We start from the raw sequence: 19,148 nt of genomic DNA on the forward strand, positions 1-19,148 counted from the left end.
GAAAGAAATATTGTTTCCTGGGCTCCAAGTTGAAGAAAATGGAATCAGAATCTTTGTTGGTGGGCCTGGGCACAGTTTTGGTTTTTTTTAATATAAATTTATTTATTTTAATTGAAGGCCAATTACTTTACAATATTGTATTGGTTTTGCCATACATTGACATGAATCCACCCCGGGTGTACATGTGTTCCCCATCCTGAACCCCATCCTGAATCCCCCTCCCACCTCCCTCCCCATACCATCCCTCTGGGTCACCCCAGTGCACCAGCCCCAAACATCCTGTATCATGCATCGAACCTGGACTGGTGATTCATTTCACATATGATAATATACATGTTTCAATGGCATTCTCCCAAATCATCCCACCCTCGCCCTCTCCCACAGAGTCCAAAGACTGTTCTATACATCTGTGTCTCTTTTGCTGTCTCGCATACAGGGTTATCGTTACCACCTTTCTAAATTCCATATATATGTGTTAGTAAACTGTATTGGTGTTTTTCTTTCTGGCTTACTTCACTCTGTATAATAGGCTCCAGTTTCATCCACCTCTTTAGAACTGATTCAAATGTATTCTTTTTAATTGCTGAGTAATACTCCATTGTGTATATGTACCACAGCTTTCTTATCCATTCATCTGCTGATGGACATCTAGGTTGCTTCCATGTCTTGGCTATTATAAACAGTGCTTCAGTGAACATTGGGGTACACATGTTTCTTTCAATTCTGGTTTCCTCGGTATATATGCCCAGAAGTGGGATTGCTGGGTCATATGGCAGTGCTATTTCCAGATTTTTAAGGAATCTCCAAACTTTTCTCCATAGTGGCTGTACTAGTTTGCATTCCCACCAACAGTATGAGAGGGTTCCCTTTTCTCCACACCCTCTCCAGCATTTATTGCTTATAGATTTTTGGATAGCAGCCATTATGACTGACGTGAAATGGTATCTCATTGTGGTTTTGATTTACATTTCTCTGATAGTGAGTGATGTTGAGCATCTTTTCATATGTTTGTTAGCCATCTGTATGTCTTCTTTGGAGAAATGTTTGTTTAGTTCTTGGGCCCATTTTTTGATGGGTTGTTTATTTTTCTGGAATTGAACATTTTTTTTCTTAATTTTTCTAAGTTCCTTACGTAATTCTAATGACTGCCAAAATTCAGAGCCTGCTGATTCAGACCAACCTGACAGCTCATCAAAATCACGTGGGCAGATCACTGAATATAAGGATCTGGGCCCTTGTTCAGATATGTCTGGTTAAGTAGGTCAGATGTGGGACCTTAAAATCTGTATTTCAAACCTCACCCCAAAATAAATAAATAAATGGGGCTTCCCAGGTGGCGCTAGTGGTAAAGAACCTGCCTGCCCATGCAGGAGACATGAGAGATGAGCTTTCGATCACTGGATCAGGAAGATCCCTGGATCAGGAAGATCCCCTGGAAGAGGGCATGGCAACCTACTCCAGTATCTTGCCTAGAGAATCCCATGGACAGAAGAGCCTGGTGGACTACAGTCCATAGGGTCACAAAGAGTCAGACACAATGGAAGTGACTAAGCATACACTCAAATAAATAAATAAATAATTTCCCATTATTTTATGGTGGAAAGTTAATATTCTAGTGTAGGAAAGGACATTCAAAAAAGCATTTACCATGTCCTTAAGCTTTTAAATATATCTTTGTATCTAACTATATTTCTTACATATATTGATTATTTTCTGTTCAACTTTCAGCTGCTTATGATTATATTGGAATAGAAGGAAAGTATAGACAATGCCATTTGTTGGAAATATAATATTTTATAAAATACAGGACACATTATTTATAACCTATGCTTGTGAGTCTTATAGTCCTAAAAATTATAATACAATTAAATGCAAGTGACACAAAGTTTTCTTTTAAGCTAGGGACAAGAGACAAATGCTGAGATTAGTCAAAAAAAAAAAAGTAAAATAGCAGGTGAATCTGGTGCCCCTGATCTATGAAGACAAGCATTTGTTACTTAACAGTGCAGGCCCGGGTGAAGGACCCATTTTAGTTCTGGCCTCCAGTCAAGACAAAGTCTAAAATGCCCAGTTAGATTTCCATGAGTCCTTGCTGCTGCTGCTGCTGCTAAGTCGCTTCAGTCGTGTCCGACTCTGTGCGACCCCATAGATGGCAGCTGACCAGGTTCCGCCGTCCCTGAGATTCTCCAGGCAAGAACACTGGAGTGGGTTGCCATTTCCTTCTCCAATGTGTGAAAGTGAAAAGTGAAAGTGAAGTCGCTCAGTCATGTCCGACTAGTAGCGACCCCATGGACTGCAGCCCACCAGGCTCCTCTGTCCATGTGATTTTCTAGGCAAGAGTACTGGAGTGGCTTGCCATTGCCTTCTCCGCTGAAAGGCAAATGGCTTCGGTTCTGTCCCAACCTTAACTTCATTATTTATCATCATCTCAAACACGTCATTTTATCTTTCCAGGTCTCAGTTTCATTATCTGGAAAATTAGGGTAAAGTGCACTTTATAGGGTTTTTCAAAGATTGAATAAGACAATGCTGATTTATTATTGTTTCAATGAATTATTGAATTCATTATTCATTATTGACAAGTATTATTCATGCTTGTCACAAAACAGGTGTTCACTAAGTTTTTGTTGCAAGATTGAATGCAGGTGAATGCTAACCCAGCACAACACCTGGAATACATTCAGTTCAGTTCAGTTCAGTCGCTCCGTTGTGTCTGCTTCTTTGCAACCCCATGGACCACAGCACACCAGGCCTCCCTGTTCACACCAACTCCCGGAGTCCACCCAAACTCAGGTGCATTGAGTCGGTGACGCCATCCAACCATCTCATCCTCTGTCGTCCCCTTCTCCTCCCGCCTTCAAACTATCCCAGCATCAGGGTCTTTTCTAATGAGTCAGTTCTTCGCATCAGGTGGCCAAAGTATTGGAGTTTCAGCTTCAGTATCAGTCCTTCCAATGAATATTCAGGACTGATTTCCTTTAGGATGGACTGGTTGGCTTTCCCTGCAGTCCAAGGGACTCTCAAGAGTCTTCTATAACACCACAGTTCAGAATACATTTAGCACTCAATACATGGAAGAAATTAGATTATTAATTGACCACCTACTATGTACTAAGTGCATCATGTAAATCATCTCATTTACTCCAGCTGATAATCTGTATTTATTACATCATAGAGACAAATGTACAAAAAATCTAGTGATAATTCCAGTACTGACTAAGTGAGTAACACTGAAGGAACTTCAGGTAGTAACCGGGATTAAGTCTCAGGTCTGTTTGGCTTCCAAAGTGATTCACCTTTCTGATTCACTCTCTCCATGTGCAATTAGGAATGCATTCTTTTTACACAGGGGAGAAATGCTGTGGCCTCATTTTCATGCTCTCCTCTGGAGAGTTCCAACTTACCAGAGGAGTTCCCTGAAGTTCATCCAGCCTGGCCGATAGCTGTCTGACACAAGCAGCTTGGTCTGAAGGGAAGGGCAGTCGGTGGTAATGGCATCCACCCGTGGAGCCAAGGAGTCACTGGTGATAATGGCCTTGGCTCTGGATGCCTGCAGCCGAAATTTAAGGTCTTTTTCTGTCAGCTGAGAGATGCCGGGAATCATGATGGTCCCTGATACCACACAGAGAGGGAAAGTTGACTGGGTGACAGGGAAGATCCCTGTGAACAGATCCAGACCAGATATTCCCAGATAGAAGCAGGAAAGTGCCAGAGATACTTAGAATGCCTGAACTGGAAGAGGCACTATTAATGATAAAATATTGAAATTCAGAGAATGTTTACAGAGCATTTACACATGCTAAGAACTTTGCATGCATTATTTCATTTAATTCTTACAACCCTGGAAAGTAGATGTTATCATTAAACCCATTTGGCAGATTCAAAACACTAAGACCTAGACCTTTGTGCCTTAAATAAATTAACTAGCCCAGGATCACACAGCTAAAATATTGTAGAGCTGTGACTGTGAACCCAGGCAGTGGTAACCTTAAGACTCCATGATCTTGAACACTGTATTACATTGGCCTAGAAATTACCTGGAGAAAGAAATGGCAACCCACTCCATTATACTTGCCTGGAGAATCCCATGGAAAGAGGAGCCTGGCAGGTTACAGTCTATAGGGTCTCAAAGAGTCGGACACAACTGAAGCAACTTAGCAAACACACACACAGAGATTACCTAGTTCAATGCTTTTTCAGGCCTTTCATACAAAAGGCTATAGTGAATCTTAGCATTGGGTGTGGGTCACTTGGGGCAGCAGCAAGGGGATAGCAGTGGGGGCTCCATGGCCCCATATAACTTCAAACAAAACCACTCTATAGTAGTTGAGTTCATCTACTCTCAAGGGGAAGTGATAAGGAAGCAGAAAACAGGGGCAAATTTTAATCAGACTCTTGAAAAACCACTTGAACATCTCAGAACGCAGGCTGTAAACACTCCACACTCCACTGAGTCCAACATTCTCATTTCACAGACGAGAAGAAAGAGATCCTAACATAATCGGCCACCCAGTGAGTGAGGACAGAAGTCAGAGGAAAGGGCCAATCCCAAATAGTGTGAAGTCCAAGCAAAACCCTCATTTCCCTTCTCTCTATCTCCCAAACTTTACAGGACTTAAAGCCCAGCGTGAACACTTTGGGAGCTGAGCAGTTTGGTTCTTCACTCCACCTCTCTGTTTCAGCTGTTTCTAATCCAAGTCTGTTCTATCCGGAGCTTTGACGGCCCAGGCAGATGGTGGACAGCTGGAGCTGTCAGCAAGAGAAACGAGGTGAACACCATAGACTGGAAGAAAAGTGATAAGTGCTTATCAGGAGAACATGGGGATGTGAGAATGTGAGGTCATTCAGGCTGTGTAGCCTTGGAAATGAACAGGATGCTAGACTTGATGTGGCGATGGAGAACATGGCCTTGAGCTACTTGGACAACAAAGAGATAGGGTATGTGTATAACTGGGGAAACTGGAGACATTTTCCATTTATCATTCCAGAAAAAAATGATAATAATACTGTCAAGAGAAGTTTTGATCATGCAAGGTGCCTAACACAGTGCCTGGAACATAGCAGGTCCTCAGGATCACCCTTACCTCAGTCCTCATTTAAATGGATTTTATATTCATGGCAGAATATGGAGAAGTCCCCAAACCTGTGTGCTTGTTTCTTTTCTTCAGAACTGAATACACTTTAATGGTGCTCACTTTTATTTATTGTCCAGAAATATGTAAAAATAAAATGTTGGGGAGGACAACCTATTCACAAAATGGTTGGATTAAGCTTGATCATACAGGAAGGTTAATTTTCTGACATGAGTTTGTACTGATTTGCAAACATTTGTGACAATAAATTTCAGGTAGATTGTTCTACAGATATGACTGGAAGGGAGTGGATGACATTCTAAGTGGTAGAAAGTTCCTAGGGGATGGAGAAACTAGCACTCCACCAAAAGTAGATGTCTTGCTTTTGAAAAATCAGCCTAAAAACTCCAACCCTTTCAACATGTGCATAACACAGAGCCAGCAGAGGCGTTTGGGGCTCTAAGGGCTATATCCTTTGGCCTTCCCTCTTTTGTGGAAAGAACCATCTGAAGATCAATATGTTCAAGATAGCAGTCATCCCTGATGGGTGAGGCATGTGTGCTCCAGTTCACCACAGTCCTCAGCACTCCCTGCTGCTTCACACTGTTAGGGAAATTAAATGAATGGTCTTGTTTAGGCTTCAGAGACAAAGCAGAGCAGTCCTCTGATCTTGCTTCTAACCTTCTGGGACACTGCCCTGACTGGGAGTGACTGCTTGCTGTGAATGTAAGACTTCCAGCACCAAAGATAAAATGGGGGAGAAATCTTGAGATTGTTGAGCCCCTGGAGGGGGCCTGGCCAACCAAGCCCCAGGCTTAGCAACATTCTAAGTTTTACAAGACAAAACAAACAGTATTAACATGAAACCAGGCTTGCGATTTGGTCACAGATTGATGACGATGTCAGTTTTCGTAGTTCTGGGATTATAAGCAGAACACTGAACTGCAATCTTTGAAGTCTCACCCATGGAGTCTACACACTGCCTGGGACCCTTTCCCAACTGGGACTCCAAATGTGCTGTGACTCGGGGCTTCCCAGTGCTGTTTAAGTCTGGATGTTGGTCAAAACCCAATTTGGTGATGTATTCTCTGCTCTTTCTATTTCTCTTTTCTTTTCATGTTGGTATGTTGAAAGTAAGCTAGATAATTCTCTAATACATATCTGTATTCTTTATTTGCATTTAACGAGTGGTTTATTAACAAATCCTTTGAACCTGAGACAAAAGTGAAAATGTTCAGCAAAACACATACTGACCTGCTTTGATCAATTATGGTGCTATCTGGCCCCTGTATACAATCATGTTGTGATTGGTGGGTAAAGGGGAAGTAAACAAAATTACACATGAGGTTCTACTTGCTCCACCTCCCAGACATTTGGATGCTGCCCAAACTCAGGCTGGTTGTATCAGCCCCAAATGGGAGTCTCAGCCTGGCTCACTGACCTGTCCGCATACAAGCCACACTGACCAGCCACCACTCTGGGAGCCGTGGGAGCACCACCATCATTCTGTCTCCAGGCTGCAGGCCACACGCACCCTCCAGCACATTAGCCGCCTTCCTGGATTGCTCTCCCAGCTCTTCAAAGCTCCACTTGACCTCTGCTCCTGTACCATCAACCCACCAGAAGGCAGGGATTGGGGGTCGGTGCCCAGCCTAGACAGTTGTATAGGCAAAAAAGAAATGGAAACGATGGGTGATGATTTTTGTTTGCTTGTTCTTCTTCTTTTTTTTTTAATTTAATTTTTTTTACAATAGTTATTAAATTCACAGGTTTAAAAAATCAAAATGATATGAAAAGGCATGTGTTGAGAAGGCTTCTTCCACACTGTGCCTATCCTGCTCCCCACTTTACCTGTCTCAATGAGCAACCAATATTATTCAGTTCAGTTCAGTTCAGTTCAGTCGCTCAGTCGTGTCCGACTCTCTGCGACCCCATGAATCACAGCACGCCAGGCCTCCCTGTCCATCACCAACTCCCGGAGCACACTCAAACTCATGTCCACAGAGTCGGTGATGCCATCCAATTATTAGTTTCTTGCAAATCTTTCCAGTGAATCTTTAGGCAAACATAAGTATGTTCTTTTTTTCCATCCCATCTTTTTAATGCAAAAGATAGTCTAAGAGTCACACTATTCTGTGACCTCCCCTTTATAAAATTGAGATGTAATTCTCCTACCATAAAATTTACCATTTTGAAGCTCACAATTCAAGGGTTTCTGGTATATTCACTAAGTTATGTAACCATCACTACTATCTAACTCCAGAAAAATTTCATTATCCTAAAAAAATGTTTTATAGATTAGTAGTCACAGCCTATTCTCTCCTTACCAAGCCCGTGGCAACCACTAATCTATTTTCTGTATGGATTTGCCTATTCTGGTTATTTGACATGAATGGAATTATACAATATGTGGCCTTTTGTGTCTGGTTTCTTTCACTTAGCATGTTTTCAAGGTTTATCCATGTTGTAGCATGTATTGGTGTTACATTCCTTTTAATGGCCAAATAGTATTCATATGCATGGATAGACCATATTTTGTTTATCGGTTCATCAGTTGATGGACATTAGGGTTACTTCCACTTCCATAATGTTGTTATGAACATTTATGCGTAAGTGTTTGTGTGAATATGTGCTTCTCTTCTCTGGAATATACACCTATGAGAGTAGTTCTAGGTCATATGATAACTCTATGAGGAATTGCCAAACTGTTTTCCACAGCATCTGCACCATTTTACATTGTAGAGGTTTCTAATTTCTCTATATCTTTGTTAACACTTCTTAGCAAACACTTTTTGTTTTTTGTTTTCCTGTTGTTTCTGTTTATTTCTTCTTGCCCAACACTTTTTTGTTTGTCTGTTTTTGTTTTTAGCCATGTCACTCTGTGTGAAATTGTATCTCTTTGTGGTTGGGATTGCATTCCCTTAATGAATAAAGATGGTAAGCATTTTGCCATGTGTCTGTTGGCAATTTGTTAATATTCTTTAGAGAAATGCCTATTTGAATACTTAGCCAATATTTTAATTCAGTTCTTTATACATTGCAGATATGTGCTATATATATATATAAACACACACATGTATATACACAAATTATATATCTCAGATATGTGATTTTGTGTGTTGTCTTTTCATTTTGACTTACAAATGCTAGAAATGTTCATGAAATTAAATTTATCTACTTTCTTTCATTGCTTATACTTTAGAAACCATTACCTAATCCAGGATATGCACCAATACTTTCTTCTAGGAATTTTATAGCTTTTTTCTCCTTCATTTAGGTCTTTGATCCATTTTTGAGTTGATTCTTGTGTGTGATGTGAGGCAGGGATCACCTTCTTTTTTTGCATGTGAGTATCCAGTTGTGCCTGCACCATTAATTGGAAGGTCAATTCTTTCCCCACTTAATTTTCTTGGCACCTTTGTTGAAAACTGATTGACCGTAGATTTATGGATATATTTCTGATTCTTAGGTTTATCCCATTCATCTATGCCTATCCTTATGCCAGTACCAGTTTGTCTTCTTCGTTTTTTCCCCACACAGGCTTGATTACTGTAACTTTGTAGTAGGTTTTGAAATAAGAAAGTGTGTGTCCACCAGGTTTGTGCTTCTTTCTCAAGATTGTTTTGGTTATTTTGGGTCCCTTGCATTCCCACATGACTGTTTGGACAAGACTGTATATTTTTGCAAAGAAGTCTACTGGAATGTTGATAAAGCTTAAATTGAGTATGTAGATCAATTTGGTATACACTGTCATTTTTTGCAACTTTATAATTTCTACCTTAATAACAGTTTTTAAAACATACAGATCAACTTATCCATACTATTCCTTTATATAACAGACTTCAGGTAAGCTTTTAAATGTATGCATAATGTAATACATAATTATTCTCTGGTAGTTCTTGGCTGCTAAATGTTAAATTTCATCAGATGTATTTTAACATTTTCAGAATAGTCACAAAAGATATGTAATTTTTGCATAATGAGGTAATATCTCTGGGGCATTCTCATTGAGATACACCCAGATGTTAACCAGAGTATCTTTAGTATACATTCCTTGGATTACTCTAATCTTTAGTTAGTTTCTAGCGATCAATGCAAAGAAATAGAGGAAAACAACAGAATAGGAAAAACAAGAGCTCTCTTCAAGAAAACTAGAGATACCAAGGGAACATTTCATGCAAAGAGGGGCTTGAAAAAGGACAGAAATGGTGTGGACCTAACAGAAGCAGAAGATATTAAGAAGAGGTGTCAAGAATACACAGAAGAACTGTACAAAAAAGATCTTCACAACCAAGATAATCACGATGGCATGATCACTCACCTAGAGCCAGACATCTTGGAATGTGAAGTCAAGTGGGCCTTAGAAAGCGTCACTACGAACAAAGCTAGTGGAGGTAATGGAATTCCAGTTGAGCTATTTCAAGTCTTGAAAGATGATGCTGTGAAAGTGCTGCACTCAATATGCCAGCAAATTTGGAAAACTCAGCAGTGGCCACAGGCCTGGAAAAGGTCAGTCTTCATCCCAATCCCAAAGAAAGATAATGCCAAAGAATGCTCAAACTACCGCACAATTGCACTCATCTTACACGCTAGTAAAGTCATGCTCAAAATTCTCCAAGCCAGGCTTCAACAATATATGAACCGTGAACTTCCAGATGTTCAAGCAGATTTTAGAAAAGGCAGAGGCACCAGAGATCAAATTGCCAACATCCACTGGATCATGGAGAAAGCAAAAGAGTTCCAGATAAACATCTATTTCTGCTTCATTGACTATGCCAAAACCTTTGACTGTGTGGATCACAATCAACTGTGGAACATTCTGAAAGAGATGGGAATCCCAGACCACCTGACCTGCTTCTTGAGAAACCTGTATGCAGGTGAGGAAGCAACAGTTAGAACTGATCATGGAACAACAGACTGATTCCAAATAGGAAAAGGAGTACGTCAAGGCTGTATATTGTCACCCTGCTTATTTAACTTATATGCAGAGTACATCATGAGAAACACTGGGCTGGAAGAAGCACAAGCTGGAGTCAAGATTGCTGGGAGAAATATCAGTAACCTCATCTGCAGATGACACCACCCTTATGGCAGAAAGGGAAGAGGAACTAAAACGCCTCTTGATGAAAGTGAAAGAGGAGAGTGAAAAGGCTGGCTTGAAGCTCAACATTCAGAAAACAAAGATCATGGCATCTGGTCCCATCACTTCATGGGAAATAGATGGGGAAACAGTGGAAACAGTGTCAGACTTTATTTTTTTGGGCTCCAAAATCACTGCGGATGCTGATTGCAGCCATGAAATTAAAAGATGCTTACTCCTTTGAAGGAAAGTTATGACCAACCTAGATAGTATATTAAAAAGCAAAGATATTACTTTACCAACCAAGGTCCGTCTAGTCAAGGCTATGATTTTTCCCGTGGTCATGTATGGATGTGAGAGTTGGACTGTGAAGAAAGCTGATCGCTGAAGAATTGATGCTTTTGAACTGTGGTGCTGGAGAAGACTCTTGAGAGTCCCTTGGACTGCAAGGAGTTCCAACCAGTCCATTCTAAAGGAGATCAATCCTGGGTGTTCATTGGAAGGACTGATGCTAAAGCTGAAACTCCAATACTTTGGCCACCTCATGCGTCGAGTTGACTCACTGGAAAAGACTCTGATGCTGGGAGGGATTGGGGGTGGGAGGAGAAGGGGACGACAGAGAATGAGATGGCTGGATAGCATCACCGACTCGATGGACATGAGTTTGAGTGAACTCCAGGAGTTGATGATGGACAGGGAGGCCTGGCGTGCTGTGATTCATGGGGTCGCAAAGAGTCAGACACCACTGAGCAACTGAACTGAACAGAGAGTTCTGAAAAGTTGACTTAAAACTTATGACTTAAGTTTTTTGTTTTGCTTTTATGGAGAATAAAATTTCAGAAAGCCCTTATTCCATCATTTTTTCTGACTTAACCCTCTTTGTTTGATTTTTTCATTAGGAGAAGTCTTCTAAGGATGAACCTGCATGAATGCATGCTAAGTTCCTTCAGTCCCATATGGCTCTTTGCGACCCCATGGACTGTAGCCCACCAGGCTCCTCTGTCCATGGGATTCTCCAGGCAAGAATACTGGAGTGGGTTGCCATTGCCTCCTCCAAGGCAGGAGAGAGCTGCTGTCATCCCCACTCTGCAGGCAAGGAGCTGGGGCCACTTTAGCTATACACATATCCTGTGACCTTATGAAATCCAGGGGACTGTAGAGCCTGGCAGGAAGGTCATTTCAGGGAAACACTGGATGAGCTCAGTGTGGTTTTATTTATTTTTTTTTAAATCTTACACTTTGTAGATAGTAAAGGAGCATGCTGACCCCATCTCTTACTTCTCATTTAATTCTCACAGCTCCAGTTGGCATACTGTATGACTCCGTTTTTACAGATGAGACAACTGAGATCCAAGAAGCCTAGCAATTTGCTCAAGATCATGCTTCAAGCAGATAAAGCCCATCTATCAGACAGCAAAACTTGCTTTTACATCTCAGTCATTCTCATACCACCCCCATACATTTTGCCATATCCACTAACAGTAGACTATTACTACATCTACTCACAATACTACTTTTTTCTTTAAACAAGCTCTTCTTAAAATTAACATAAATAAATTTCTTTGAGATAAAGTTTATATTCTCCTACTATAAACAAAAGGTATCTTTGACATGGAGTACGAAGAGAGGCACAATAGACACACAAGGAAGGGAGGACAAAGAAGGAAGCAAACGCACTGAGACACACAAGGAAATCCAGATCGTCTGAATTCAGTCCTGTGTATTTGCTGTGATCTGTGAAAAGCTTTGAGCCTGAGCCAAGCTCTCTCCTTGTTTAAAAGGGACGGACGCAATGTGAGGAAGATACTAAAAACAGATTAGTAGTAATACAAAACCTTCTCCTTCACTTGCTCAGAATGATTTGAAGGAAATCAAATCATTGATTTAATTGGGGCGAAACTCTCACCCTGTGTAATTTGAGCTTAGGGATGTGAGAATACTAGGGATTAGGCAGGGGTGTGTAAGGCCCAAAACCTTGGTCATAATAGCTTTTCTAAGGCTTAAGTGCTCACAGTTTAAATTTTAAGACTTGCAAAACTCTCAAGCCAAAATGTACACATGTCTTGTAGCCTTGAGTCTCACTGGGGTTTTGTGAAGGCGGAATCTGATGCCCAAGTTGGACCCTAGGACACCGTGAGCTTTACCTTTTCCAGCTGACTCCACACGTCCAGCACATCACGGGCAAAGTTGAAATACTCAGGCACTGGCTGCCTGCCCAGGCTGATGGCCTCCCAGGTGGCCACAATCTTCTGAGGGACAGGAAGAGGCGGTGGCTGCCCATGAGACCCAGAGATACCCCGGGCATTTCTCAGTGCCTGGAGGACCAGTTCTCTTAGCCATAGCCTCATGTTGCCTCCTGCCTGTCGTCAAAGAAGAGAGAGAAAGTCATCATGAATTTTGGGCTTTAGGGAGACACTGAGGTTGGAGAGAAACCTATGGTCAGCCCTAGGGTGACCACAGCAAATATTGGCTTGTAGGGCAGAGTCTTGGGCTTTAATCTGAGTTCCATGGTGTGATTTTGATCATTTCTCCTCCCTGGGCCTGGGGTTCATCTCTTCCACCTTTCACGGCCTGTTGGGTCTCTGTGGAGGGCAGGAACTCAGAGCCCACCTCCCAAGGCTCAGTTCTTCAAACTGAATCCCAAAAAGCCTTTGGCAAATCCTGAACTGGCCTGATAAGCCTGAGGAAAGTTCCAGAGAAGCACCTTCCAAAAGGAATGTGATATGAACCACACTTCCTCCTGTAATGCACAATTCTCTGGTAGTTTCACTCAAAAAAAAAAAAAAATAGAAAGAAAGAGGTGAATACATTTTATTTAACTATTGCAGAATGGAATGGAATGACGTGAAGTGAAAGTCGCTCAGTCGTGTCTGACTCTTGGGACCCCATGAGCTATACAGTTCATGGATTCTCCAGGCCAAAATACTGGAGTGGGTAGCTGTTCCCTTCTCCAAGGGATCTTCCCAACCCAGGGATTGAACCCTGCATTGCAGACAGATTCTTTACTAGCTGAGCCACAAGGGAAGCCCTTGTGGAATGGAATACTTCCTGCCATGTCAGTGGGCAAGAAATGTCACAACCATCAGTGATTTGGGGCCTCCAAATGTGAATGGGGGCTCCCCAAAGGGAATGCAATGCCTGCTATCCAGCAGATTCAACGCTCCCTATGGTGATTGCTGAGGAGCTGGGGAAGGGTGCGAAATACAAGAAGCAACCGTCCACTACATCTGCCATTCCTTATGGTGAACAAGGAATTAAGGATGTAAACAATCAAGAAACAGGGTTTGGCTCCAGATAGCTGAAGGGCGTATGAGTGAGTGAGTGAGAGTTGCTCAGTCATGCCTGACTCTTTGCAACTCCATGGACTCTAGCTTGCAAGGCTCCTCTGTCCATGGAATTCTTCAGGCAAGATTACTGGAGTGGGTTGCCATTTCCTCCAGAGGGGCATATGAAAGGAATGAATTATCTGGTTTTCCATACTTAATAATCTTTGATGTTCAGACTGCTTGCCCCCTTTGTTCCAAACTTGTATATAGCCTGACTCCCTTTCCTGCCTCCTCAGAGCAATTTTCTCAGGGCTCCTGAGATGCTGCCTCCTGGGCTGGGAGTCCTTAACATTCCCACCAAATAAAATAATTCTCTACTTCCAGGTTGTGACTAATTTTTCAGTTGACACTGGCCGTATCCCATAATTTCAAACATATAATCAATATCAGAAGACATTAGCGAGATATTTTATGTTCTGTCTCTCTTAAGTCTTTGAAATCCAATGTGCATTTTCCATTTATAGGCATACTTCGGCTTAGACCAGCCACATTCAAATGCTCCAAAAGCTACACGTAGCTAGTCTCTACTGTATTGGACCAGAATAGTTTTAGTATCTGGATATTCAGAGTGTGGTCTACGGACCAGTGACATCAGCATTACTTGGGAACAGGTTACAAAGGCAGAACCTTAGACCTCATCCAAGACCTGTGGAATTAGAATCTGCATTTCAACATGAACCCCAGGCCAGCTAAGCACATTAAAGTTTAAGAAGTGAAGCAGTGGCCACAGGACTATATCCCCAGATTCCTTTCCTTTCTGCCAAGTTCCTGTTAGTAATAATAATAATAGAATACAGTAATAATAACTGCCATAGACTAAATGTTTGTGCTCCCCCCAAATTCATATGTAATTTAATCCTAACCTTCAATGTAATGGTGTAAGGAGGTGAGGCTGCTGATTGGTGATTAGGTCATGAGGGTGGAGCCCTTATAAAAGAGACCCCAAAGAACTCCCTCCTTCCTTCTGCTTGCGGAGGCTAGAACTATGAACCAGGAAACAGGCCCTCACCAGACACCAATCTGTCCATGGTGCCTTGATCTTGCACTTTCCAGCCTCTAGAACTATGACAAACAAATGTTGTTTAAACCACCGAGTATGCGGTATTTTTGTAGAGCAGCCAAAATGACTAAGATAACAATAATAATGGGCCAGGATAACCAGAAAAGCAATAATAACTGTCATCTTCATAAGCATTTGAAAAGTGCCTTATAAATGTTACTTCCTTAAATCCTCATAACTGTGTAATGTGTTATGTTCTCTATTTTACAGATAAAGAAAGCGAGGCTTGGAAGGGAAAAGTGACTTCCAGGTCTCACCTCCCAGAAAGCTAGACCTCAGCCCCTGTGTGGCTACCAGTCCCCCGGGGGCCGGGCTGGGGGTGGTGGCTGCAGCTTCAGGATTCCCCTTCCTTCACCTCCCTCCCTTACTCTTTACCTCTCCAGAACTCTGCCCCAATCCCTTTCCCCCGCCTTTCTCTCCTGGATTCCTGGGGTCCCTTGACAGCAGATAGTTAGAATCTCAGGCTTCCTTCCTAAGTTTATCAAAACCCCATTCCCGGCCCTGTCCCCTTTAGGCTTAATCAGTAAAGGCCTGGGGCAGCTGACCCCTCCTGCGAAGCATTTCTCTTCACTGTACCTTGTTCTTGAACCCAGGAAATTAGAAGACTTCCAGGTTTTGCTTCAGCGGAATGCAGGCCTTTGTGCCTGAAAACATTCAGGCTCCCAGGAACTCTGGTAAAGGCAATCTGCTAACTCAGCCTCCCGTGTGAACTTTGGTCCCAAATGCAGCCAAGAGAGGGCAGAACCTGAAGTCAGCAGAGGACACATGGTGTCAGCTGGTCAGCACACTTGAGCCAGGGAGAGTGGCCCTGCAACTTTTTTTCACAGCTGGGAGAGGCAATTCCAACCCCAGTGCCTGGAGGGTCCTGGACCTAGGGGATATTTTCCCTGAAAATTCAGGTCACCATCTAATTCAGAAAGAGAACAGGAACTTGTATTATATTCTGGCAGAAAGGAGACAAGCGTGACAATAATATAAATTAAATCATGTCCCTTTTCTGGGTAAAACCCTCCAGAGACAGGAAGTAGACAAGAGGTAGATTGGCAATTGCCTAGAGGAACTGGACACAAGGGATCTCTTTGTTCGAAATGTTCTAAACTTGGAGCATGGCCATGACTGCATATCTCTATAAACTTCAGTTCAGTTCAGTTATCGCTCAGTTGTGTCCGACTCTTTGTGACCCCATGGACTCCATTAACTTACCAAAAGAAATTAATAGTAATACAAATAATTGTATACTTGAAATGAGTGAGTTTTTTGGGATGTGAATTATACCTAAATAAAGCTGCTAAAAATAACTAAGCCTCCTCTGTCACCTTGTGTCACTCAGAGTCAAAGGCAAAGTCTCGAAAACAGTTCTCACCTGGCTTATTGGGCTGTAGCCACTGTGGTCTCCTTGTGGGATTGAAGTTCTGGCTTGGGGTGGGGTTGCTAGTAAACTGGTTCTCTGAGAACAAAAACTGCACAAGTGACTTGCAGTGTTTGCCAGTATCTGTGGTTAAAAATTTCCACCATGGCCAGTTTCGATTCCCACAAGTTTCAACCGACCAGAGTTGCAAAATTTCTAAATATTAACAAGCTCTCAGGCTGGCTCTGGCCAATGTGGCTTCAGGTCTTCTTTCAGATCTTCTGCCAGGAAGCTCCATCCACATGGCTCAGCTCATGGAGCCTTCAACCCACTCCCTCATCGAAAGTAGAATCCTTTCCCATCTGATGCTTCCGACTCACTGTTCTCTTCTCCATCTTCCTCCCCAGGATGTATCACTTTCTAACAGTCAATATATGTTAAAATATATTTTTATTTTTCTCCAACTTCACTGAGGTGTTGATTCCGGACGCTTGCAGCAGTATTGGCAGTTTTCAGCAAGCAGCAGCAAGCGGTAGCTGGAAGCAGGGTCTTAGTTTCCCAGCCTGGAATCCTAACCCCTGGACCATGGGGGCCAGCAGTTAGGGCTAAATTCCCTAGTCTTGCCTGCCTAGTCAAGAATGAATTCAGGTGAGGAGGCAGAAGGTAAACAGTAAAATGAAAAGTTTATTGAAAGGAAAAGTACATGCGGAAAGGTGCATGGGCGAGCTCAGAGAGACAGTCAAGCCTCTGGGAAGTTTAAATCCTTTATAAGGGGCATTTCTCCAGGTCTGTCTTCCCTCAGTTCAGTCACCTTGCTTTGTTTCACACTGGTTAATTTGTCTTGGGACCCTCCCCTGGGGTGCACATGTACACTTTAACCATTAAGGTGTGGCTAATCTCATGCACACCATTTGAATCTCAAAGTGAAGTCTTCTGGGAGGAGCAAGACTTATTATGGCCTGGAATTACCCTCCAACTTTTGACTCCAAGGAGCCTTTCTGTACATGTATCAGTTCAGTTCAGTACAGTTGCTCAGTCATGTTCAACTCTTTGTGACCCCATGGACTGTAGCATGCCAGGCCTCCCTGTCCATCACCAGCTCCCAGAATTTATTCAAACTCATGTCTGTGGAGTTGGTGATGCCATCCAACTATCTCATCCTCTGTCATCCCTTTCTCCTCCCACCTTCAATCTTTCCCAACATCAGGGTCTTTTCAAATGAGTCAGTTCTTCCCATCAGGTGGCCAAAGTATTGGAGTTTCAGCCTCAGCTTCAGTCCTTCCAGTGAATATTCAGGACTGATTTCTTTTCAGATTGACTGGTTTGATCTCCTTGCAGTCCAAGGGACTCTCAAGAGTCTTAAACACCACAGTTCAAAAGCATCAATTCTTCAACGCTCAGCTTTCTTTATAGTCCAACTCTCACATCCATACATGACTACTGGAAAAACCATAGCCTTGACTAGATGGACCTTTGTTGGCAAAGTAATGTCTCTGCTTTTTAATATGCTGTCTAGGCTGGTCATAACTTTTCTTCTAAGGAGTAAGCGTCTTTTAATTTCATGGCTGCAATCAGCATCTGCAGTGATTTTGGACCCCAAGAAAATAAAACCTGTCACTCTTTCCACTGTTTCCCCATCTATTTGACATGAAGTGATGGGACTAGATGTCATGATCTTAGCTTTCTGAATGTTCGGCTTTAAGCCAACTTTTTCACTCTCCTCTTTCACTTTCTTCAAGAGGCTCTTTAGTTCTTCTTCACTTTCTGCCGTAAGGGTGGTGTCATCTGCATATCTGAGGTTATTGATATTTCTCCCAGCAATGTTGATTTCAGCTTGTGCTTCATCCAGCCCAGCATTTCTCATGATATACTCTGCACATAAGTTAAATAAGCAGGGTTGTTAGGGGAAGCACACTGATTGAAACCGCCCAGCCTGGCCAGGCACTATAGTAACCATTTGCATGAGTTGTTTTATGACAGGAGATCCTGATAAGGAATACGGAATTAATAAGCCACCACCAACCAGAAGAGTTCGGGAAAGGTGGAAAGGAGACACCAGGTGTCTGTCCACTTCCCAGAATCCCTCTCGCTAGCATCCATCTTGGCTGAGGGATTCGTGCGCCGCCAGGAAATACTCTGAATTAGAATGATTGGCCAAAGACCACCCGGAAACTAATCCCATCACCATAAAACCAGAGACTGCGAGTCATGTAGCAGAGCAGTTCTCCTGGGTTCCCTTACCCTACAGTTCTCCACCCGGGTGCCCTTTCCCAATAAAATTTCTTGCTTTGTCAGCACATGTCTCCTCGGACAATTCTTTTCCAAGTGTTAAACAAGAGCCCAGTTTCGGGCCCTGGAAGGGGTCCCCTTTCCTGCAACAGGGTGACAATATAAGCCTTGACATACTCCTTTCCCTATTTGGAACCAGTCCATTGTTCCATGTCCAGTTCTAACTGTTGCTTCCTGACCTGCATACAGATTTCTCAAGAGGCAGGTCAGGGGTCTGGCATTCCCATATCTTCAAGAATTTTCCACAGTCTGTAGTGATCCACACAGTCAAAGGCTTTGTGGTAGTTAATAAAGCAGAAATAGATGTTTTTCTGAAACTCTTGCTTTTTTGATAGTCCAACAGATGTTGGTCCCCTTTATTTTTTACTCAGACAGGGTTTTTTCCTTCTCTTTGTCTTTGCCATGATTATTCCCTTGAGGTGTTTACAAGAGACTCCAGTTGAGTTCAGTTGCTTAGTCATATCCGACTCTTTGCAACCCCATGGACTGTAGCACTCCAGGCTTCCCTGTCCATCATCAACTCCTGGAGCTTGCTCAAACTCATGTCCATTGATTCTGTGACGCCATCCAACCATCTCATCCTCTGTCGTCCCCTTCTCCTGCCTTCAGTCTTTCCCAGCATCAGGGTCTTTTCCAATGAGTCAGGTCTTCACAACGGGTGACCAAAGTATTGGAGTTTTAGCTTCAGCATCAGCCCTTCCAATTCAGGACTGATTTCCTTTAGGATGAACTGGTTGGATTTCCTTGCAGTCCAAGGGATTCTTAAGAGTCTTCTCCAACACCACAGTTCAAAAGCATCAATTCTTCGGTGCTCAGCTTTCTTTAAGGCCCAACTCTCATATCTATACACTGAAAAAACCATAGCTTTGACTAGATGGAACTTTGTTGGCAAATAACGTCTCTGCTTTTTAATATAGCTCTACAAGGCATGCTGGATGTTAGCTCCCTGTGTGTTAGTTGCTCAGTTGTGTCT

General features: G+C 42.5%; 1 protein-coding gene across 4 annotated transcripts in view; it reads right to left on the reverse strand.

Annotated features, from left to right (window-relative positions):
• LOC148773675 (acyl-coenzyme A synthetase ACSM5, mitochondrial) overlaps nt 1-15,920 on the reverse strand; it is a 32,146-nt gene extending 16,226 nt beyond the window's left edge. For 2 of the 4 annotated variants that reach the window (XM_088832898.1, XM_088832895.1), the window contains exons 1-4: nt 15,115-15,283; nt 12,297-12,512; nt 6,514-6,724; nt 3,405-3,612 (exon numbers count right to left, since the gene is read on the reverse strand). In XM_088832898.1, the coding sequence (XP_088689024.1) occupies nt 3,405-3,612; nt 6,514-6,724; nt 12,297-12,500 (623 nt within the window). In that variant the 5' untranslated portion in view covers nt 12,501-12,512; nt 15,115-15,283. Of the gene's footprint in view, nt 1-3,404; nt 3,613-6,513; nt 6,725-12,296; nt 12,513-15,114; nt 15,284-15,901 lie in introns of those variants that run through there. The other 2 variants (XM_088832897.1, XM_088832896.1) reach the window with 2 other exon arrangements.
• Between the last annotated feature and the right edge of the window lie 3,228 nt (nt 15,921-19,148).

This window comes from Moschus berezovskii, chromosome 27 (genome assembly GCF_049115385.1).
Source record: "Moschus berezovskii isolate FMDL1 chromosome 27, NW_MosBer_1.0, whole genome shotgun sequence".
NCBI lineage: Eukaryota > Metazoa > Chordata > Mammalia > Artiodactyla > Moschidae > Moschus > Moschus berezovskii.